This window comes from Podarcis erhardii (assembly GCF_964252035.2).
Source record: "Podarcis erhardii genome assembly, chromosome: 9".
NCBI lineage: Eukaryota > Metazoa > Chordata > Lepidosauria > Squamata > Lacertidae > Podarcis > Podarcis erhardii.
This window is the reverse complement of record NC_138512.1, coordinates 22,869,702-22,893,345: the sequence shown is the minus strand read 5'-3', so window position 1 is coordinate 22,893,345 and position 23,644 is coordinate 22,869,702. Positions and strand designations below refer to the sequence as shown.

The 23,644-nt window shown below is 38.8% G+C and overlaps 1 protein-coding gene across 14 annotated transcripts in view; it reads left to right on the top strand.

The window, feature by feature from the left end:
• The window catches only part of PCM1 (pericentriolar material 1), a 48,507-nt gene that overhangs the window by 6,000 nt on the left and 18,863 nt on the right, over positions 1 to 23,644 (top strand). For 7 of the 14 annotated variants that reach the window (XM_081875571.1, XM_081875572.1, XM_081875560.1 and 4 more), the window contains exons 4-25: positions 1,068 to 1,340; positions 2,051 to 2,221; positions 2,366 to 2,482; positions 3,739 to 3,927; positions 5,191 to 5,368; positions 6,191 to 6,300; positions 7,406 to 7,622; positions 10,459 to 10,660; positions 12,039 to 12,215; positions 13,060 to 13,220; positions 13,531 to 13,751; positions 14,488 to 14,636; positions 15,611 to 15,740; positions 16,148 to 16,264; positions 16,356 to 16,546; positions 17,690 to 17,893; positions 18,509 to 18,731; positions 19,404 to 19,549; positions 19,983 to 20,173; positions 21,074 to 21,251; positions 21,815 to 22,173; positions 22,290 to 22,457. In XM_081875571.1, the coding sequence (XP_081731697.1) occupies positions 1,068 to 1,340; positions 2,051 to 2,221; positions 2,366 to 2,482; positions 3,739 to 3,927; positions 5,191 to 5,368; positions 6,191 to 6,300; positions 7,406 to 7,622; positions 10,459 to 10,660; positions 12,039 to 12,215; positions 13,060 to 13,220; positions 13,531 to 13,751; positions 14,488 to 14,636; positions 15,611 to 15,740; positions 16,148 to 16,264; positions 16,356 to 16,546; positions 17,690 to 17,893; positions 18,509 to 18,731; positions 19,404 to 19,549; positions 19,983 to 20,173; positions 21,074 to 21,251; positions 21,815 to 22,173; positions 22,290 to 22,457 (4,072 nt within the window). The remainder of the gene's footprint in view (positions 1 to 1,067; positions 1,341 to 2,050; positions 2,222 to 2,365; positions 2,483 to 3,738; positions 3,928 to 5,190; positions 5,369 to 6,190; positions 6,301 to 7,405; positions 7,623 to 10,458; positions 10,661 to 12,038; positions 12,216 to 13,059; positions 13,221 to 13,530; positions 13,752 to 14,487; positions 14,637 to 15,610; positions 15,741 to 16,147; positions 16,265 to 16,355; positions 16,547 to 17,689; positions 17,894 to 18,508; positions 18,732 to 19,403; positions 19,550 to 19,982; positions 20,174 to 21,073; positions 21,252 to 21,814; positions 22,174 to 22,289; positions 22,458 to 23,644) is intronic. The other 7 variants (XM_081875564.1, XM_081875561.1, XM_081875563.1 and 4 more) reach the window with 5 other exon arrangements.

Genomic DNA, 23,644 nt, shown 5'->3' with positions numbered 1-23,644 from the left:
GCCCAAGTGCCCTGCTGTGCGCTTCGCAGCTAAATTTTAATCCTGTCTGACAAGAGCAGAGAAAAGGTCAGCTGCAAAGTTCACTGTCAGGCACTTGGGCAGCTGTTAGCTTCTAAGCAAGCGTGACAGCATTGCTTGCCTCTCCATATTTTCCAGTTATGGCTATAGACACTATCTTCATAACTCTTAGACCATGCGTAAGTAGGAAATGAGCCAACTGGATCCTCTGCTGCTCCTCTGTTCAAGTACCTTGTTGTGTTCTCTACTGCAGATAAAGGAAACCTACGGTTAACAGCATAAAAATTGTTGATCTAGTCTCACACTGACCAACCAGATGCCTATAAGAAGCTCACAAGCAGGACATGGGAGCAAAAACTGTCTCCCACTTACATTCCTCTGTAACTGGCATTCGGAAGCATATTGCTTTTGACACTGGAGGTGAAGACATCAGTAGGGTGGCCTTATCCTTCATGAATTTATCCAATCCCCTTTTAAAAACCATTCAAGTTGGCAGCCATCGCTACAATTTATGATAACTAATAATGTGTTTAGTAACCATGGGCTACATGAATAAATCTGTTCTGAGTCTCCCGCCATTCTGCCTCATTGGATGATACTGGATTTGAGTATTTTATGTACACAAACAAATGCACAAACACGGGGAGGGGGGGTTCTCCCGATTCTGGATCTCATTGCAAGGTGTTACATTGGCTACAAGTCAGAAGATAATAGGGCCGGGGTAGTGATTGAACTCAACTCTGTCCCCACTCCTTTCATATTAGCAAGAAGGGAATAAAGAAACTAGGAAGTTAGGAATAGGAATAGGAGGATGGGGACAAAGCTTAAGCTGGGAGAACCTGGAGTATATATGACTAGTCTCTAAAATGTTGTTTTGCCATAATAATGAATTCTTTAATCTCAACTCAATGCAACTCAATTCATTGCTCTGGGAGGAAAAATTGTCATTCTTTTTTTTTTTATCCAGAAGAACCCCACAGAGTTTATTAACTGGAGCAGTGTTTGAAAGAAAGCTGTAAGTCATTTTGTGGTTTTTCACTCTTATGTAGAGAAGCATTGGAAGTGATTCTCAGGGCAGAGCAACAGCTGCTAACAACAAACGCCAGCTTAATGAAAGCAGAAAGCCATTCAACTTCCTGTCACTGCAGATTAATACTAACAAAGGCAAAGATGCTGCAACAAGTTCTCAGACACAAGAAACTGGGGGATCATCGCAATATAAAGACTTATTTACAGCTGCCTTGAGTAAGGATTTGTTACAGAATTGTCCTGTCTCTATTGAAGAAGATGGAAGAGGCGAACCAGCAGTGGACAGTAGTCAGGTGATATTAGTGGTTAAATTATCCAATTCATACTGAAAAAGATCTTTTAATGAAATATTTAATGAGTGCTCCTTAAAACAGTATTTTTTTTCTTGAAGGTCTATTATGAACATAAGGCAAATGTTTGCTGAGAAACTAGAGAGAGTGCACGCTATGGGCATATTACACTTTTCTTTTTTTAAGAATGTGTTTAATTGAAACATGGTTTTCATCTAGAGGCCTGTTAGCAAAAAAATGATGTTAAGCAATTGGACTGGTTTAGTTTATTTCTGTAGCATTTTAAATACCATAAACATTTTTAAATTAAAATGCAGGATTGCCATCTATTTTATCAGTTTAAAGCATTATTGTACTGCTTTATATACAAAATATAAAACAATAAAATCAAAACTTCAGAAGGCAACACCATGTGCCAGCATGGCTTGTATGGACTAAGTAATGGTAACCCCCATTGAACTTGGTCTTACTTCTAAGTAGACACAGGATTGCACTGTTGGAGTCATAGTCACAGAAGTGCATTTTTAATTGTTGTATGTAATGTTTGTGTGCTTTTAAAAAATGGGTCTAACCTTTGTAGCTGGTGTAACTTTGGTTTTTGTGGTGTTTATATATCCCATTACCAGTAGTTTTATAACAACATTTTACACTTGCTACATCACTGGTATTTGCCCATCACAGATTATTGACTCCACTGTTTTTTGGACTTTCAGATTGTGAGCAGACTAATTCAAATTCGTGACTATATTGCAAAAGCCAGTTCCATGCGAGATGATCTAGTTGAGAAAAATGAGAGATCTGCTAATGTGGAACGCTTGTCACATCTCATAGATCATCTAAAAGAACAGGAGAAATCATACCTAAAATTTTTGCAGAAGATGCTTGTAAGTTGGAAAGCTTAAATGCCTTTTTCAAATGGTGTGAGAAAATAGTACGGGGGATGAATCTAAAACGTAGCATATTTTCCCCTTAATGTTCCCTTTACCCCATTTATGTAGTTTTTTGTTTATGCCACTAAAATATTCCAGGCTAGAGAAAATGAGGAGGAGGATGGTCGGACTATAGATTCAGCTGTGGGATCTGGTTCTGTAGCTGAGAGCACATCGCTAAACATAGATGTGCAGTCTGAAGTTTCAGATACAACGGTAAGCTTCTTTTTAGTAATTAAGTTGCTAGAGATGAAGATGCATTTCTCTCTCCAGATAACTTATGTTCTGAATCTAATTTTAGTCCAGGAAAACTTCTTATAAGCTACAAATTCTGGAAACATTAAAATAAATGTAACAATTTTAAGTCATAACGGCCTGGATTCTAACTACAGTGAAACAGAAAACTGGGTTTTCCTCTCTCCCTCCTGCTTCCCACTGTAGCCAGCTTCCTATCCCCAACTTCACTATCTCCTCCATGTAGTCCCCCTTATCCCCAATTTGAATAGCAATTCAAAACTTAATGTTTTGGAATACTATTCACCCTTTATTCAGTATTTATGGTCTGTAGACAAAGGCTTGCCACCAGGAATTAAGCACAAGGCAGGTTTGAAGTTGAAGCCATGTTACTGCACATTCCTCATTCCCTAAACAATATTTAGGATTATCTTCAGAATGATGTTTTAAAACCTGTTTGCAATCTCATTCCTTGCTTATTTGTACCTCGTTGTTACTAAAAGAATGACCTCAAAGAACGTATAAGCTTTTACACTGCAGTCCTGGTGAGATGCTTCGGACTATAGCCATAGCTTCTTAGTTGGCAGTTTATCCTCTAAGCAACTTGTATACCCACAGTCATAATATTTTTGTCACAGTCAAAAGAAATTACATGTGCCACCATGCAATTTATTCATGTTTGCAAATCATTTGATATTGGAGTTTCCCTATCTGCCGCATGACACTCTGGAAGAAGTTGGGAGCCCTTCTGCCAAATCCTCAAACAGCTTCTTTCAGCTTCTGAGAGTTTAAAAAGCAGTTAAGAAGAAGTTTGGTGGAAGGAGCCATATACAAGGAGATTCAGAGATCTGCTCATGATGCATGTGTCCTCTGAAACGTAACATTTGACATCTTTAACATTTTGTAAAAAGAAATCTGTCGAACCATGCCCATGCTTAATATATTTTAAGTCACTGGTCTTCAGTGGGTTTGGGGGCTTAGTTGGTGGTTTTGGGACCCTTTAGTGGGTTGTGCTCTGATCCAAGGTGGGTCCGAACAGGAGCACTACCACCATGCTAATATCTTTGTAAAAGATTAAGAAATGGTTCCCCAGATGCATGTTTGGGTTAAAAGCAGGTCCTGGGTATTATGGTATGTTGACAAATTACAACTGGAGTAGGGCAGCGGTATTATAAACTTAAACTATGCTTAGCAGAAATATATGTTCAGAGTCTAACTTACTAAACTATTTGATAAAGGAGGTATCTTTTAGTCTGAGAGCTCGGCCCTGCATTGAGGACAAACTAGGGAATTCAGCTTCTCAAGGACAGGTTTCAGACATGGCCGTTACAGCAAGTCCAAATGTGAAAAATGACAGAGCTGCTCTGAATGGCAGGGAAATCTGGTCTAGTAGGATTAATAGCCAAGAACCTGGATTACTCTCAAAGGTACACTACCAAATATTGCCTTGGACATCAATATAGGGGCTCAGTCTGCATTCCTAGTTTTTCTTTATAATAAATACTCTGTAACAGAAGTTTGATGTGCATTCAATGATTGCTTTTGTTCTTTTAAATACTTGACTTTATGCACTATTTATCTGTGAAATTATTCTTCTGTCTGCTTTGCTGCATTTGCATTTATTTTTTTAAAGGCCTGTTCAAACAAATAAGTTAAAGAATAATGTAGCAACAATAATTATCTCAGCTCAGATATCTTCCTTTCTCTGTCACACATTGTTCTTACTTCATAAGAAAATAGTGTTAATGGGGCATATATGTTGTTGTTTTAGTAAACATTTTATCATTCCCCCCCCCCAAAAAAAGGTTGATTATTTCTAAAATGGTAACTGAATGTGGACTCTGAACCATTGGCATGATCATAAGTTCTTACCCTTTAATACTGGGGTTGTTTGGATTTGCTTTTTTAACATTTCCTTTTTATCTCTATTTCTCTTCCCCAGTCCAATTATTTATCTTAAAACATTTAAATGAGGAATTAAAGATGAGGAAATTTATTTTGTGCTTGCATTTTTTGGAAGATATTTAAGCTGTGTGATAAGAATTCTGATTTGTTCTTTGCTTCTCTTGGTGGCTTTCTTTTTCTCCTCAGTTTTCATTGTAATACAGGATTTTACATAATCAGTGTTGCACTTCATACCAATTTGAGTAGTTTCATTTCAGTGGAAGTTGTATGCTTGACTATCTCCCATTGAAATAAATAGAATGACAGTGCTCTTGTTGGATAACTCTGATTTGTCATTGCATGGAAGCTATTATGCAAGCTTTTTTTAAATAGAAAAGGCAGGATCATATCCAAATATATTAGTACTATCCTATTTACTTATGGCAATAAGGCCTGATAAAAAGAGTGGTACTTCTTTGTAAGTATAGGATTTTGCTGTAAGGGCTGAGAGCTTGCAATGGCATACCAAATTTTAGCATGGCGTTAAAAGGATTGAATATAACTCCAATTAATACATTATTGGGTGGGAAGAAGCAAGTATATCAGAAAACTGAATTTTGCTTTCACTACATTTTAAGATAATAACATGGATTCATCTTTCTGAAAAGAAAACACCATACATATTTAGAGGTTCAGGTTTGTTTTCTCCACACCGACTGTCTAAAAATTTAAGTTACCTGCTAATGGGCAGCTGAATATTGATCCCATTTATTTTATTTTCATTTTTATCCCTTTATATTTTTCAGGCTAGAGATCCTCAGCAGGAGGCTACAGAAGAGCTTGCAAATTTGAAGAAGCAACATGATTTATTGAAGAGGATGCTACAACAACAGGAACAACTGAAAGCTCTTCAAGGGAGACAAGCTGCTCTGCTTGCACTGCAGCATAAAGCAGAACAAGCCATTGCTGTCATGGATGATTCTGGTATGCTGAGGTTTAGATACCTGAACAAAAGACCTCTTCATCTGCAATTAAAGTATTGATTTGATATAATAGAATCAGAGTTGGAAGGGACCCTGAGGATCATCTAATCCAACCCCCTGCAATGCAGGAATATGTAGCTCTCTCATATGGGGTTCAAACCTGCAACCTTGGCATTATCAGCACCACACTAACCAGCTGAGCTAACTTGAAGGTCTCAGATGTTGTACCTTTTATTGCATTTCCAGTAATTTAATTATTCACTTTAATGGTGGTGTTTCTTAAATAAGAACCTAAGAAATTACTCCAGAGCATGTTAAATGAAATAGGTTGAGAATGTGCATTCTGGTAAATACCCACATATTCAGAGTAGATCCGTTGAATTCATAAGACATAAATTACTCTATTTCACTGGGCCTGAATTGTGACTATTGGGTATCACCCTCTGGTTTATAGCCCTCCTATGAGCTGAAAACAGAACGCATAAGAGTGCTTTATGTCATATGAACAGCCTAAATAAGTAACAGTGATAGGAGAATCTGAGAAACATTTGGAAAGTGGCAGGCAGTTAGTGTGGGGCATGCTGAATTCTGTATTATGATTCAGGTTTCTAGTAATCAGTAGAAAATGAAGTGGAGTTGCAGTCCCCCAGTGGAAAAAACAATAATTTCCACATCTTTAAAAGTCTTTCGGATTCCACAGTTTGTTACATGAATGCCTTTTCTGTATGCCCTATTTCGTATGATTAAAAAGCCTCTGTTTAATAAGTTCCAAATTTACTTAAGCACTTCAATAAAATTTTCCATTTTCCTCTCCCACCTGTAGTTGTAACAGAAACAACTGGTAGCATTTCAGGAGTGAGTCTAACATCAGAGCTGAATGAGGAATTAAATGATTTAATTCAGCGCTTTCACAACCAGCTTCATGATTCTCAGGTACCCTTTTTTATATTTAGTATGTACATGATTATATTGCTAATCAAGTCAGTCTAAAATGGCTTGCTTTCTGCTATGGAGAATTCCATTTCAGAAGTGAGCATTATAGTATTGATTGTTGCCAGTTGCTATCGATTCCTTTATTAGCACTTTCCATGGAATCTTCGTTTTTTAAGTTAAGATAAGTTTATCCTGCCCTTTTGTCAAAAAGGCTATCAGGGCAACATATAATATCAACAGAAACAAGACTGTTGGCTTAGAAATCCAAAAAGTATGATAGAAAAGAAGAAGCTGAAAAAAGCAAAACTGCATATCTCAGCAAAACTGTGTTCTGTCAGCAAAGTAACTGCATCACATCTTTTTCTCTCCTACAGCCTGATGAATAGTGCTAACGTGTTTGCATTGCTGAAGTGTTTTTTTCTTGAAATGCCTTCTGTTGAAAGTAATGTGGATTGAATTTTTTTTCATAGAACCATAGAATTGTAGAGTTGGAAGGGGTCTTGAGGGTTGTCTAATCCAACTCCTTGCAATGCAGAAATTTAGTTTTCATCTTTTTTAAAAAAACAAAACACTTCAATAAATCTACTTCCATTAAAAAAATTCTCTTGATTTGTTTGACTGCTTTGAAAGGAAAATGGTGGGTGGACTGATGCAAACTGTGACAACTGTTTGGAATTTTGTTACATGAAATGCTGTCATCGAAAACAGCCATTTAAAAAAAGATTACAGCACAATTCCAAACATGTCTGAAGGAAGTCCCATTCCCTTGAATCCAGCATTCCCTTCAACAGAACTTTGCACATCAGATGTTTCCACAAGTGAAAGGGGAAGGAGACTTTTTTGCCAATTCATCATTCTCCCTGCAGCCCTGAAAAGCTGCTGTGGTAGGTTTGGGGAACCCTTGAAACAGTGTGGAAGGTAATTTGAGGGGCTACTAGAGAACAGGGAAATTGCTTATGTTGTCCAGCTCTCTTTCCAATTGCGGGAACCTCTGCTGGATCTCAATCCCTTCTGTGATTAGAAGGCTTACTCTCCCAAAAGTGGTAATAGGATTGTAGTGTTAAGTGTTCTGATATTAACTTGAATAAAATATGTCTACTTTTAGGTTCAACCTGTTCCAGATAATAGAAGGCAAGCAGAGAGTCTTTCTCTAACCAGGGAGGTTTCCCAGAGCAGGATTTCTTCTGTGTCTGAGCATTTGTCTGAAGAAAAGGCCCAACTCTTCAGTAAGATGATAGCATTGCAGGGTAAAAAGCAAAAAATGGACAAATTGTTGGGAGAATTGCACACACTTCAGGACCAGCATCTAAACAATTCATCCCGTAAGTAGTAGCATGCACTCTGGTGGTGTTATTTACAGTATTTTGTTTGTTACTTATATGAATTGGTGGAAGTCTTTTCAGTTCTGTTCTCTTTCCACACCCCCCCCAAACAAATGCATGTTGGGTTTGGATGTTGTACATTCAAACCTCTGCTCAGCCTAATTTTCCTAGGTTAGGTCTCCTTTAGACATGGCTTTCCTTGTTATGTCATAAATAAAGAAGTTGGTAAGGGAGAAACTGCTAGAAGTTCATGTTTCAATGTACACATGATTAAGGCTGCTATCTCCTAAAAAGATACATTTGATACAATCTGGTCTCCCATTTTCTCTCTTACTGAAGAAGAACAGGGTACAGTGGTACCTCGGGTTAAGTACTTAATTCGTTCCGGAGGTCCATACTTAACCTGAAGCTATTCTTAACCTGAAGCACCACTTTAGCTATTGGGGCCTCTTGCTGCTGCCGTGCCGCCGTAGCACTATTTCTGTTCTTGTCCTGAAGCAAAGTTCTTAACCTGAAGCACTATTTCTGGGTTAGCGGAGTCTGTAACCTGAATAGTATGTAACCTGAAGCGTATGTAACCCGAGGTACCACTGTATTTTAATTCCATCATCATCACAGAGGTGTATTTGGAGGGGATATATTCATTGAAAATCTTAGCTTTCTTTTCTTTTTAAAAAAAGGAACCTACCTGTTAAGTCTGACACCAGAGGTCCATCTCTAAATATCCCTGCCCTTCTGTTGGCTTTCTTCATAATAATTACTATTATTTATATGCCACCACCTGACCTAGTTGCCCGGAGAGCCATGTTTTAGACATTTTCCAAAAAAAAAAAAAAATGCCCAGGATTTTAACTGATTTTATATCAACTGATTTTTGTATTTTTTACTGTTGCTATAATAATTGCTTATGTTTCTGATGTTTTTGATTTATATTTGTTTTGTGGTTCTCTTTTGTATTTTAATAATAATAATAATAATAATAATAATAATAATAATAATGTAAAAAAAAATAAGGCTGCTAGATGCATGCCACTAGTCTGAGCCTTTAGACAGTTTGGGGGGGGGTATCCAGATTCCGCCTCTTTTCTCCATTTCAAGACAAAATTACAAAAGTCACTCATACTCCATTCCACACTCCATGAGTTCCAGCCATAGCTAAGATGGGGAAACTGCCACCCGTGATACCACTCATAATACCAAGGTGCCCAGTGAGATCTGACAAGAATAACTGTAATGAATAGATGCAAACCTTGACATAAGGCTCCTGATTGTCAGCAGATACTTGAGACAGTATCAACTGGCAGGAGTTCTGCCCTGGGCATCTTGTCTGTGCATTCAATCTTGAAAGCCCACCAAAAATATTACTACCAAAGCTCACAAGATCAAGCAGAACCAAGTCTCCAACTGGTAGCTGCTCCCTCCAGAGGGAGCTAAAACCATCCTAATGTCTAGCACAGCACAGCTTATCAAATGAGAGTGGAACACAGTGGCAGATGGGCTCTGTAACACTTCATTCAAGCCCAGAGAATGAAGCCTTGATGCAACCATTATCTAAAAAATGTTTCAGCTGTCCAGCAGCACACTTAATCATTTCTTCACCCCTGTCAATCACAAACAAACGCACTTCTCCATGGAGTGAGCGGAGGCAATAGATCAGGGGTCAGCAAACTTTTTCATCAGGGTTCACTGTCCCTCAGACCTTGTGGGGGGCTAGACTATATTTTGAAAAAAAAAATATGAACAAATTCCTATGCCGCACAAATAACCCAGAGATGCATTTTAAATAAAAGGACACATTCTACTCATGTAAAAACACACTGATTTCCGGACCGTCCATGGGCCGGATTGAGGAGGTGATTGGGCCAGATCCGGCCCCTGGGCTTAGTTTGCCTACCCATGCCTACCTCATCCATGAAATGTAGTTTATACTTTCCCCATAACACCACTGATATGATAGTCCAGGTGCAAGGGAACAGGTCTCAGTCACCTTGGTGGCACCCTACGAACCATGCCACCTGTGGTTTTCTGTATTCCTTTGCTTAGCAACCATGCTTCTCTGTTTTTTTCGGTCAAGGCCAACCATCTTTTTTCAAGGCTCAATCAGACACTTGGACCTAGTATAGCTGCAGCTTGCAACTTGGAAGCTTACCAATGATCATGGCACAAGTTTGGGTACCCAGCAGAATTGGTCAAGACCATTCTGCCCAAGAGGAGATAGAAAAATCTATTGGAATGTAGAGCTGGAGAAAGAAAGTGGACTACAGGGGAAAAATAGGCATTAAGGAGTTATTGGGCTTCTGACTTACCGTATTTTTCGCTCAATAACACGCATAGACATTTCCCCTTACTTTTTAGGAGAAAAAATCTGCGTGTTATAGAGGGAAAAATACAGTACATTACATTCTGACTAATGTAAGCAGACTTACATTAGAATTCACGTCCAGTACACTGCTATGACAAGCCTCTGCACTGTCTGTGGTCCTTTCCAAGTCAGGCTTCAGACCCCATGGGCTTCATCCCCATCATCCCCACTGATTTTATCAGTGATTGGTCAATCATTTGAATTTGGATATGGGTAAAAATAGTTCTTAAGCAGAAATGTCCTTTTTTTAAAACGTGTTATCTTAGAAGTGAAATGGGGGGAAGCCATCTGAAGTTTTTATAAACACTTGTATTCTTTATTTTTAAATCTGCTTGATTTAATCTGAGTCATAATTTTAATTTATTAATATAGTGTATTAATATACTAGGGCTGCAACATTTAATTATGATAGAAATAGTCCTTCAGAGGTTTGTGCATAAAACAAGATGAAATCTAGTGTCATCTAATTTTCAGTCTTGCCGGCTTCAGGTTCTCCTCAGAGAAGTGTTGATCAAAGAAGTACAGCTTCAGTAGCTTCTGCACCTGTAGGAATAGCAGCTGCTGTCAATGAAGAATCTAACAGCTTAGCATCATCTGTTGCCTATCATCCGGATTCTGTCACCTCACAGAATGACAGCGAAGAGGACGACAACTTAAATCCAACAGAAAAGCTACAGTAATATATTTTAAATTTTTGGATAAACAGTTTGTTATGTTAGTTTGGTTTATGAAGCAGTTACCCATGGTAGATATTTGAGAGCATATGTACGATATAAGAAGGGGTTTTTAAGACACAAGTGCTTCCTAACAGTTGTTTTGAGAGAGACTGCACTGCAATAGATAACAATTTAGTTGGGTGTTCAAACCGATTGCAGATAAAAGCCAACTTTGGTGCTTGATGTTAATTTAGGTACTTGGGTACTGAACACTCAATAGTCCGCGTACATTCTGGTTTAATTTTTTGACGAAATAAACTTAGCTGCTATACCTTGTGGGTAAAGGTAAAGGGACCCCTGACCATTAGGTCCAGTCGTGGCCGACTCTGGGGTTGCGGCGCTCATCTCGCTTTATTGGCCGAGGGAGCCGGCATACAGCTTCCAGGTCATGTGGCCAGCATGACTAAGCTGCTTCTGGCGAACCAGAGCAGCGCACGGAAACGCCGTTTACCTTCCCACCGGAGTGGTACCTTTTTATCTACTTGCACTTTGACATGCTTTTGAACTGCTAGGTTGGCAGGAGCAGGGACCGAGCGACGGGAGCTCACCTCATCGCGGGGATTCGAACCGCCGACCTTCTGATCAGCAAGTCCTAGGCTCTGTGGTTTAACTCACAGCGCCACCCGCGTCCCTTCACCTTGTGGATATACGCACACAATTCAAACAATAACTAGCCATGCATTATTATCTGTAATGTGCTCTTTTCAGGATAGTTGAAATCATATATTAAACTAGGCTCTGAAAAGCAAAGTATTGACAACAGTATGAGAGATGGTAGGGGAGTTACAAATCAGGAAGTATGGTTCAGATCTCAGCTGTTCCAAGATCTCAATAGATGGCCTTGAGTGTGCTGCTCTCTCAGCCACAGTACCCCATCTACAGTTTATAGAAAATACTGACCTACCTTTTTATAGTGTTGTCAGAATTAAAACAATATAATGTATGTGAAGTGATTTGTACACCTAAGTGAATGCTGCTGATGGCCAGATTTCAAAGTAACTACTCAGATGTCTGGCATGGTGTCGTTTAGCTATCCTTGTCATAAAACTCCTAGTCTTGTCAACTAGCTAGCTTATACCTAGTCAAAGTAATCAGAAGTTCCCATCTTCTGTCTTTCTCCCATCCTCCTAATTTATAATACTATTTTTGTGGCTACACACACACACACACACACAATTTTCCCAGTGCATATCAAGAGAAACCTCCTGCTTTGTCCAGAACTAGATTTTCCACAGGGTTGTACTTTCCTTGATGTAAGAAAATAATAAACATGAATCTCAAGTTGCCCCCACACCACTATTCAAAGCAAGCTGACAGTTGGACCTCTTTCCTTTGTAGGAAGTTGAATGAAGTTCGGAAGAGACTAAATGAATTGCGTGAATTAGTCCACTACTATGAGCAGACATCTGATATGATGACAGATGCTGTAAATGAAAACACTAAAGAGGAAGAGGAGACGGAAGATTCAGAGTGTGATTCAGACCATGAGAATCCACAGCCAGTTACCAATATTAGGTAGGTTGGTTGTTATGGCTGTTGCCTCCTTAAATGCTGCTGCTATAATGATAAGAAATAACATTAAACATAAGCTTGCTATAATTATTGATCTTGTCAGAAATACCTAAAGTCTGACCTGATATTTATGAGAAATGAGGAAAGCAGCACTGCAAACTTAATTTTCCCCTTCTTTTTCTCCTGCAGTTTACCAATATGTTTGTTTTAGCACAATATGTTATTTTTCTTCTTTCTTCCCTCTTCTGGGTTTTTTTCCCCTCTCCCTGCTCCCATAACTCAATTCTCCCAACTTTTGTATGCCTGGGATTTGGGAAACTGGGCTTGTTAAGGTGATGCACATCTTCCATTAGATAAATTATTTCAAAAACAAGACAAAGAACCCACTATTATTATAGTATTAGCACAATATTTATTTATATTCCACCATTTCCCCAGACTGGGACTCAAGGCAGCTTACAGATAAAATATAAACTGCTAAAAATATAGACTTCTGTTTTCTGAATTTTTTTTTAAAGGATTTTTATCCATTGTTGAATGATTGTATTGCTGCAATTGGTATGTTCAGTTCATTTTTGGTAAGAAAATAGAGTTCTAGTTAGGTCAGTTACTTATTTTTGCTGTGGTAAGATCTAGTACTAGGAGCAGAATCTGTTTCATAAGTACCAAACCAAAGGTGAAGATTGGTAAAATAAAGATTTTAGAGGATCATAATTGTTTTCTATCTTGGATTTTGTAAATATTTCATTCCTAATTTTTAATTTTAAAAATCTATTCTGTCATGGAGCTTGTAAAAAACCTAAGGGTGCTTAAAATTTAAATGATGCTTAATTTGGTTTCCTCCTAGAAATCCACAGGGCACCACTAACTGGGGAGAAATGAATTGCAATAGTAATAGCAATATGCAGTGTGGAACTAATAACAGAAATGGAAGGCATCTTAATATATCTTGTGAAATAAACAACCGATCTGCTAATATAAGGATGCTGAATATGCCCTCAACTTTAGGTACGTTTCAAAATAATATATTCTGCAGAGTATGTAATGTGTGGCAGTATTCAAATCTTCTTAATTTATGAATCACATGGGGATTAATCAATTTACTCTCTAGATTTGTGTATGGGTAAAGATTATTTCCGAAGCAGAACGCATACACTGTTTTTAAAAGATATGTGTAAGAAAGGAGAGCCACTCTCTTAAGGCAGTGCTTTCCATCTGTAAATTTTGTAAGTCCTTTAAAAAAAATAATGTTGGGCATATTTTTAAAAATTGGTTGCCCAGATTATAAGTGATTTCAGTTCCTAGTATGTTCTTTCAGATTGCCATTATAATAGAGAAGATGGTGGTGCTGATATTCCACAAGGTGAAGATGAAGTCGATGCTGAAGCTGATCGAGCCAGTGAAGCTTCTCTATCCAGCCGCAGAACCAGCATAGCTGAGGAGGCTCCTGCTGATGCGGAATTTGAGCAAAAGATCAACAGGCTTATAGCAGCAAAACAGAAACTTCGACAACTGCAAAACCTTGTTGCTATGGTACAGGTCTGTTTTCATTTAATAAGTTCCTTGCCAGTGTGCTAACTTAAATTAAAGCAATGGGTAGAATTAAACGTAAGGCTAAGGAGCTCACTCCATCAGCCCTAACATTTCTGCTTGAGTGATAGAACACTTTCCCCTTCCTTTTCCCCATGTGCTGTTTTGAGGGGTTCTCCCAACCTGCAAGAGTGGATTTTGGGGGATGGGGGAAGCCCCGCTGTGCTAGTGGGAATCCTTGAGCTGGCTTCTGCCATCAACTGCGTAGTTTAATCTGGCCCAATATTGTGTGCGATTGTTGTCGTTTTTCGTACTGTAATCTGGCCTCATCAGTAAATGATGAAATACTTTTAAGCTGCGGAAACCTGAAAACTTCTTTTTCTGTATCTGAAGGTATTAAATAAAAATCATATTTCCAGCTCTTGATTACAGATCGTCTCATATTTTTAGTGTCATGAAAAAGAGGAAACCCAATAGCAAGCAAATTCTGAAGGTTTGGGACATCTTCCAGTCAAATTAAAGCATTTTCAGGTGTATTGATTTCAGCAGGAAAGTGTTGAAAACATGTTTAATCAATGGGATTTAGACTCCGGTGCACCTGACAACAAAACTGCTTTGGATGGCACAAAAGAGAGAGAGAGAGAGAGACAGAGAAAGGAAAGGAAAGGAAAGGAAAGGAAAGGAAAGGAAAGGAAAGGTGGAAGGCTCAGTGAGGTCGTAGCTGAAGACCCTGTTTCTATTTTAGGACGATGAAGTGGAACCAGAGGCTTCAGGACAGGGTAACATGGATCAGTTCTTTGTGGCTGAAGAGGAAAAAGCACAGCAGCAACCAAACAATATTCGAACCAGTGCAAACAAGTCCCAGAAAGGTGTAGTTCTGAATGAAAAAGCAAGGTACAGTCTCTTTCACATGCATTAAAGTTAATGATGGGGCAGATTTACTGACTGCATTTGAGGGGATTATATATAATGTGAGAGTTTTCCCTGCCTGGTTTCTGCCTGAAAATGACTTCTGCTGACCATCAAAGCAGAAACAAGCAAGGAAATAAGGAAGCGTGCAAACTCCTGGTGTTCGGGTCTCTGAATCTGTGGTGGTTATAGTGAGGATTTGGCATAATTCTTTACATGCGGATAAGTGAATTTTAACCCAGTGAGCAGGCAGGATAGCAGGATAGTGTGCAGTGGAACCTTGGCTTTCAAACGTAATCTGTTCCGGAAGACTGTTCGGCATTTGAAAGGGCTGGCTGCAAAGTCAATGGGGGAAAATGAAAAACATGCCTCGGAAGCCGTTCAGCTTCCGAAAAAGGTTCGAAAATGGAAGCATTCACTTCCAGGTTGTTGGCGTTCAGTTCCAAATTGTTTGGCTTCCAAAGCATTCGACAACTGAGGTTCCACTGTACCTCCCATGATGCCTGGTTACCCATACATCATTTTTGAATGAGATTGTCTAAGGAATGTGGTGTGTGCGGCCCTCCATCTGTTCATCCTTCAACAAGGGATGATGGGAGTTGGAGTCCGGTAACATCTTGGGTGCCACAGGAACTCAACTCCTCAGCTAAGGCCTCATATACCCTTTCTGATTTAGGTGGGGCTGTCTTGGCCATATGTCCTTGCCACTGGTTTGTGGTAAGTAACACTCTCACTTGGGAGTGCTGTGGAACTGGAAGGCCTTGCCCAATACAGAATTGATTGGTCCAGGAAGAAGAAAAATACATTTTAAACTTCTGCATTGCATGTTCTCCTAATTAATCTGTTTTTGCTTTTGACAAATTAGTTAGGAGTAGGGAATTGCCCAGTTAGATGTCTGTAACCACTTCAGTTTTATTCCTTTGCAGATATGATAACATGAGAATGCTTTATTGTTGTAGAGAGAAATTTTATGAAGCCAAGCTTCAGCAGCAACAGAGAGAATTGAAACATCTCCAAGAAGAAAGGAAGAAACTGATAAAGATCCAAGAAAAGATCCAGGTGTTGCAGAAAGCTTGTCCAGATCTTCAAGTAGGTAGAACGGTGGTTTAACACGAGAGAGGGAAATACAAAATCCCAAGGGCAACCCTGCTTGGCATCTCAACTGCAAGATTATTAACCCTAGCTTTTATTCATTTAAATGCAGGGTGTGTTAGCCCTTGTAGCTATAAATATGAGTTTTGAGTTTAGGATTGCCAATATACCGAAAGGTCAGAAATAGTGAGAAAAAGGTGTGTGCTTGAAAGATGATGGGTCTGTAAATAGCTGGATGAGTAGTTCAAAAGCTTGGAACATTAGTTTGTAGACATCAGTCTTGTGTTGGCTTGCAGGCTTGTTGAAAAATGAAATTGCAAAGCCAGTGATGCTGCAGATTTCATTAACTTGATAAAGGTTCTTATTCAAATACTAATAATGTAATTTTAACACTTTATTCTTAGTTGTCATCTAGTGTGGATAATTGCCCTGGGAATACTTCAGCGCCAGCTGCGAATGAAATCAGCGCAACCAACAAGATTGTGGTCCAACCAGAAGAAACAGCCACAATTGATACTGAGGTGCTTCATATTCTTGTGTATAAAACTGCAATAGCATATTTTGAATTGCATTGCAGTAAAATATTTTCTCTTAATATTTTATTTTAAACAGCTTTGGTCTGAGATGCGCAGACATGAGATTTTGAGAGAAGAATTGCGACAGAGAAGAAAGCAGCTTGAAGCCTTAATGGCTGAGCACCAGCGGAGAAGGGACCTAGCAGATACCACATCTGCTTGTGCTGGATCTACTAAAAGTGATGGATCAGAGACCCAGTGCACTCCCCAACAAAGCAGAACAGAAAAGTAAGAGAAAAAGTAAAATACCCTGCTTTCTCATCTGGTGTATATTTAAGTTGTATTCACTGCAAAGATAAATAACTTTTCAAAATTGTATTTAGATGTGTTACTTTTAAATGTGGCATAATTAGAATAGCCTATACTGAATCTGAGCATTGCTTTCTGCTAACCCAGTTTAAGGAAGGGAAGAGATCCCCACTTATCTCTTCCTCCCCAACCCCAGTAGACTTACACTTGATCACTGGTATGATAATACTGCTTCCTCACGTCTGTGCACCTTTTCACCAGCAGCATGCAAGCTGTTGTACCAATCTAAAAAATTGCTGTGTTCTTGAGGATGTTCATTTCTGGAACTGAATTATATACTGCTTTCCTCCACCCACACTTTTTTTTAAAAAATCCTCTTTAAGACTTCATTCCCACAGTGGGTTTTGAATCACTGTTACAGTGGTGCCTCGCAAGATGAAAATAATCCGTTCCGCGAGCATCCCTATTAGCGGCTTAGCAGATTAGCGCTATTAGCGGCTAAGCGGCTATTAGCGGTTTAGTGGCTTAGAAAGGGGGGGGGGAGGGAAAAAACTCGCAAGACTCGTAAGACGTTTTCGTCTTGGGAAGCAAGCCCATAGGGAAATTCGTCTTATGAAGCGCCTTGAAAAACGGAAAACCCTTTTGTCTAGCGGGTTTTTCGTCTTGCGAGGCATTCGTCTTGCGGGGCACCACTGTATGACTAGCCTGATTAAGCAGGTTAAATAGTCATGCTTGCTACTTTTAGTCTGGGAGACTTGAGCAGGCACTGTCTGGTTATAAACAATTTGGCCTTGCCAAAAACAAATAAATATCTAAATCCTTATATTGGAAATACATAGCTGTGAATTTAAAAATGCAGGAGCAAGTAGGAACAAAATTTATATTCTGAAAGGTGGGGAAATAATCTAAAAATGACAGAAATCAAAAGTCATAAATTTAATTTGAATCGTGCAGAATTCCTAAAAGGCATAGAGATAAATGAAAGCAAATTGTGTTTCTAGGAGATTAATTTGAGATGTGCATGTTAGCTATTTTTATCCAGCGTGCAACTTAGTTTTTCGTGATCTAATTTTACCTTACACTTTAGCAGCAGAATGACTGTTTTTTAATACTTGATGCTAGAACCATGGCAACATGGGGAGGTTCTACTCAGTGTGCATTTGATGAAGATGAAGATGGTGGTGATGAAGATGCATATCTTTCTGACGGGCTTGGTCAAGTGGAAGAGGAAGAGGAAGAGGAGCAAGAATCTAGTTCCAATGAGTACTCTGTGTGTCCCAATAACGCAGATCAAAGTACATATTGTGCAAAGGAAGATAAGGAGAGGTGAGTTTTGCATGTTCATTACCGACAGTTAAGTTGTAAACTGCTCCCTCCAAGAAAATGTTTTCCCTTTGCTGCTTATTAAGCTGTGCATTATGATGCTAGTCCTTATATACCGTGAAGTTCACTCTGAAAGGTTTTATATAACCTGAAACTATGAACGTGTGGATATCTAGTGTAATATTTTCTGTAATTTCATTGGTCAGCCTACAATTCATTTGTGCAGTATTACTGATGTTTAACTTCTAAGCCCCATTCCAAACATTTTTTGGAATAGTGAGAGGCTTCATGCTGTAGAGAGACATGCCTCTGTTCTGCTATCACACAGAGCCCTGGCATTATGCATTGTGTTCTATCTCAAAGCCAGATAAAAGAAATTCCTGCTCATCAAAAAGAGGATAAAGGGACACTGTACAAATTAGGTGACTACATCATGTTACCTGCATGGTGTGAAGGGAAAGAAGCATGTTTGCTCTGGACTAGGCTTGTGTTCCTTCAGAACTGAATTGCTTGTTTCTCATTGGCCTCGTAACTGGCTTTTTACTTAATGAAATGCTTTGTACCAAGAGCGCAATTTAGAAATGTGTAATCCCTTGTCAAAACACTCATTGTTCTCAGCTGGAAGAATCCTCGTCCTCTTTCAGCAGATGGAAACTATCGTCCTCTGGCTAAAGCAAAGCAGCAACAGAATATCAGCATGCGGCGGCAAGAAAACCATCGCTGGATGTCTGAGCTTTCTCATGTAGAAGAGAAAGAACAATGGCAAGAGCAGATTAACCAGCTAAAGAAACAGCTTGAATTCAGTGTCAATATTTGTCAGACTTTAATGCAGGATCAACAGGTAGAATGTGAAAGACTTATTTAATTTTCTCTTCTGCATGTTCCCATCCAACAGGCTGGATGTTTCCTACATTTCTGTCCTTCCTGTCTTGTTGATAAGGCAGAATTGAGCCCACCGTTGAAGGGGATTATACTTTGGAGAGGGGGAGACTGCCACTAATTTTAAAGGATTCATTTTTCAGTATTTAAAGGGTGGTTTCCAGCTTCTCATTTCTTCTGAATATGTGACAGAACAAGTCCAGATATATTATCCTTTCTTGATCCTGCTGCTTCTGACTTCCAGTCTGATTATGAGTTGAATTTTTAGACCCATTGAAGTGAACTTCAAGACGAACTTAGGTTCATTGCATAGTTGCAAGTTTATGGAATGATCCCCAAGAAGATGTGTTTTCCTAGATTTTAGAAATAAAATCCTTCTTGTTCTGCAAGACTTTTGGTTAGGGGCTGGGCAGTAAAATATTTTAATGACTAACATTAGCATTTTGTTTTAAAGGTGTGAAGGTTTGTTATTTTATCTTGGCTCAAGATTGTGGAAAGATGGGACAAAGAAGCTTAATGAGAAGTTAATATTCTGTACCCCCTCGCCTCCTTTGGGGGAGGAAGGGCAGGGTAGAAATCTAATAAATAGAATTAATTTTAATGGATCTATATTTTCACATATTTTTCTCTGCAGACTCTCTCCTGCCTGTTGCAGACATTGCTTACTGGCCCTTACAGTGTGTTGCCCAGTAACGTTGCTTCACCACAAGTACACCTTATAATGCATCAGTTAAATCAGTGTTATACTCAACTGACTTGGCAACAAAATAATGTTCAAAGGTATTCATTTCAACTTTATAGATGTCTGTTCCATACATTTGAAAGAAGACAGGCTGTAATGATGCACAAAAATGGTGTCTTATATTTATTGTATTTAAGAAAATACTTGTATTAGACTGTTACGTGTGTGCTCCCGAGTACTCCAGAACCTCAGTGCAAGAAACACATTGTAGTGACATCTTATGTAATATTTAAAAGATAAATTACGTGCTATTTTTATGAACACAATAGAGATGAGACTGTAATGGTCCGACTTGATAATTCTGTGATCATGTTAGAGCTCTGTCATATTTTAACCTTTGTTGAAATTGCTTAGGGACTGAAATTTGGAAACAGATGCATTTCTGCTTACTAGTGTTAGCTTCAAAGACTGATTTGTCCTTGAGTGTTTATTAGTCTGTGTATTTGAAATTCAGATACCATTATTTCACAGGTTGAAGCAAATGTTAAATGATCTAATGCGCCAGCAAGAGCAACAGCAGACAAGAACAACTACAAAGGAGAAAGACAGCAGGGCTCCACCGCCTCCATCACCAACGATGTTTTGTCCCTTTGGCTTTCCTTCCCAAACAATGAACCTGTTCAGCATGCCCGGGTTCACAAATTTCTCCTCTTTCCCACCAGGTAGGCATTTCCAGAACTGCACCAAATTACTAGCAGTAGATCTCCATGTGTTTTGCTTCTCTGTTCCCAAGATAAGTGCTTCAAAGTAGCATTTCTTGCCTTCATGTTGTTTTACCTTGAAAGCAAACCCTCCCAAGTCTCCATAATTTTTTCCTCACTAATTTCATTGTAGCGCATTTATTCACAGCATGACTTAAATGTTGTGCCCTCTCTTCAGTCCATCTTCCTAACATGCTTTCCTCAAAACTATGAAGTCTCAGAAGGAAAAAAGTTTTAAAGTCCTTCTTTCACAGTAGGCTAGATAAGCAATAGCATACATGGATGTATGGTAATAATATGCATTTATTTCATTGTATATTTTAGACGTCATCTGTATATAATAAAATTGAGTCCATTTGAGTTACTCTATTTCCTAAATAATAATGTGAAGCCATTACTCTCTGATAGTTGTAGGTAAATACAAGGATTAAAACACCCAAGGATTAAATATAAACCAGTTATAATTTGCTAGTCCTCACCTAGATGTGGCAACAGTTACCATAGATCTTAAACACATCTATAAAGTAATGCTTTTGGTGGAAGACAATGTTCATTTAGAACAACAGATACTTTTACCTAATATATACAGTGGTTTTGTTGCTTATGCCATAATAAGTGACTCAAATCAGGAATAGTTTTCAGTAAATATAGTATGGAAGTTGTTATGGTTTCTTCCCTAGTCAGTGCACACCCTTTGTTATTTTGTTGAAATCGTTTTTTTAAAACTTGAATTATGGGAAAAGATTGGATACAAGCTTGATAGCATTTTTATGGTCTGTCATACATCTTTCTTTGTATTTTATAATATAATTTTTTGAATTGTGGAAGCAGTAATGTTTCTGGTGTGATTTCTTTTCACAGGTATAAACTTTGGCCCAATGTTTCCATCTGGTTTGGGGGATTTTCCACACAACTGTACAGCTCAGAACAGTGAACATCAGCAGCAACCCATAGAGCCTAACACCACTGGGAAAATGGACTATATGCCATTTCCAAAACCTTTTGAAAGTAATTCTACTGGTGGAGTAGAAAAACCAAGGTACTTGAAGCTTAAATTGAACTTGTGTTTGTGAGCCACCCTTTTTATTCAGGCTCAAATTAGAACCTGTCCTATAAGAGTGATTTAGTTATGAAATTGTATTTTTTGTTGTGCTGATCTCTGTGAAAGCACTTCTTTATAGATAGCCTATCAAATATTGTGATTTTGGATGAGATTTTGGGGCATCAGCAACCAGTTGTCTTTGCTTAGAGAAACAATCTATTAACTGTTTTATTTCAGTTTGGGTTTGATTGAAGCTCTGATTAGTTGCTGGTTCAAGCTCGTAAAGATCCAATATATTTCTTGAACCAGTTCAGCTTATTTCATTTCCAGAAGGAAAAATAGAAATGATTTGCCTGTATCCAAAGACCACATCAGACTTTCCCATGCCTACTGAGAAAATATTGTTTGAGACACCTTTGGAACAGCATGGGTTATAGATTTCAAATAATGGCTGTCTGGAAATACACTTCTTTCCTTGGAAAACTTCTGACTTTGCCTCTTACGCCATGATTCTGATTTCTCTCTCTCTCTCTCTCTCTCTCCCCCCCCCCCCATTTAAGAGGTCATTTGCAAGCTGAAGAAGAAACAGAGAATAGATCAACTAGGTCAAATGGGCACCAGGAAGGAGGAAAAGAAAAACCTTTGTTCCTCAAGTCTGGATTTGCAATATCTGTACAAAACGCAGGATGTGGTAATCACAAAAATCAAGCTGGCACGAGCAGGAGGAGAGAATTTGATGAAGAATCTCTGGAGAGCTTTAGTAGTATGCCCGATCCAGTGGATCCAACCACCGTGACTAAAACCTTTAAGCCTCGGAAAGCATCTGCACAGGCCAGTCTAGCTTCCAAAGACAAAACGCCAAAGTCCAAGAATAAGAGGAGGAATGCTTCTCAATTTAAAAACCGATCAAGATCTAATGGTAGGTTCATATGAAACACCCATAATTTGGGGTTATTTATCTTTCTTTCAATAATCTGGGGGCGGGGTGGCTATGGAAAGGGCAATCTGTGCAAATTGGATCTTTTTTATTTTAAGGTTTTGAAAGTGCCAGTGTTTCCAGTACATGCGAGCCTTACAAGAGCAACAGAAGCAGGCACTCAGCTCGGAAGGAAGATGTTGTCCAAGCAAAGGTGTTCAGTAAAAAGAATCGAGAGCAACTAGAAAAAATAATTAAATACAGTAGATCATCAGAAATGTCCTCAGGTACTTAAAAATAGTTAACAGTTTTTATTTTAAAGTGTACCAATTCCGTGGTTACTTGCATGCTCAAAGAAGAACTGGGAATCTTACTGGGATGAAAATTTTCAGGTAACCCAATTATTACGTTCACATAATTGTTACTTGCTATTTATTTATTTTTTAAACTACAGTGGTGCCTCGCAAGACGAAATTAATCCGTTCCGTGAGGCTCTTCGTATAGCGGTTTTTTCGTCTTGCGAAGCAAGCCCATTGACAGCTTAGCGGATTAGCGCTATTAGCGGTTTAGCGGCTTTTAGCGGATCAGCTGATAAGCGGCTTAGGGCTTAGGAAAAGGGGGGGGGAGGGAAAAAACCCCGCAAGAACTCGCAAGACATTTTCGTCTTGCGAAGCAAGCCCATAGGGAAATTTGTTTTGCGAAGCGCCTCCAAAACGGAAATCCCTTTTGTCTAGCGGGTTTTCCGTCTTGCGAGGCGTTCGTCTTGCGGGGCACCACTGTACACTATGTATAGTGTAGATGTACAGATGGAAACTATTGTATGCAGAAGATCATGCATGGAATTTTAGTCTGCAGTCCGAAATATATTTAAATATAATGGCATCTAGTTTCTAGTGACCATGCATAGAACTGAGCCTTTAATGTTAATTTCCCCCTGCGATATTGTAATGGATTGTACCTTCAGAAAGCCTGCTTCAGAGGGTTGGGTTGACCCTGTAGAATAGTGTTGGGGGATAGTGTGAAGGAATTACAGAGAGGAGGAGGAATAGGACAAAAATGTATTTTCTCTTCCCTCAAAGCAGGAGCATCTGCTGGATCTCAGCTCCTTCAGTGAATTGAATGGTCTCTCTGATTTTTGGAAAAGAGACTCTAGATTCAGCCCATTATATTAGTCTTTAATTTTTTTATAATATTTTATTGAAGCATTGATTCCGTTGCTTTCTTCTTAATAAGAGAGGCTTGGGTAAAAATAAATAGCAACAACAGGTCTAAAACTACTGCTCTCAGTGTTGTTGTTTCTTCACTTTTAAAGGGACACATTCAGGTATATATTTGATCACTGCTGATTGCAGGTAATATTTGAAATCCAGTTTTGGATATTAGAGAGCATAAACGGAAGGCCCACACATCTCTATTCAAACGTTAAACATATTTGTTAAGCACATTTAATGATTTGCCCGTGGGCTGATTTGGA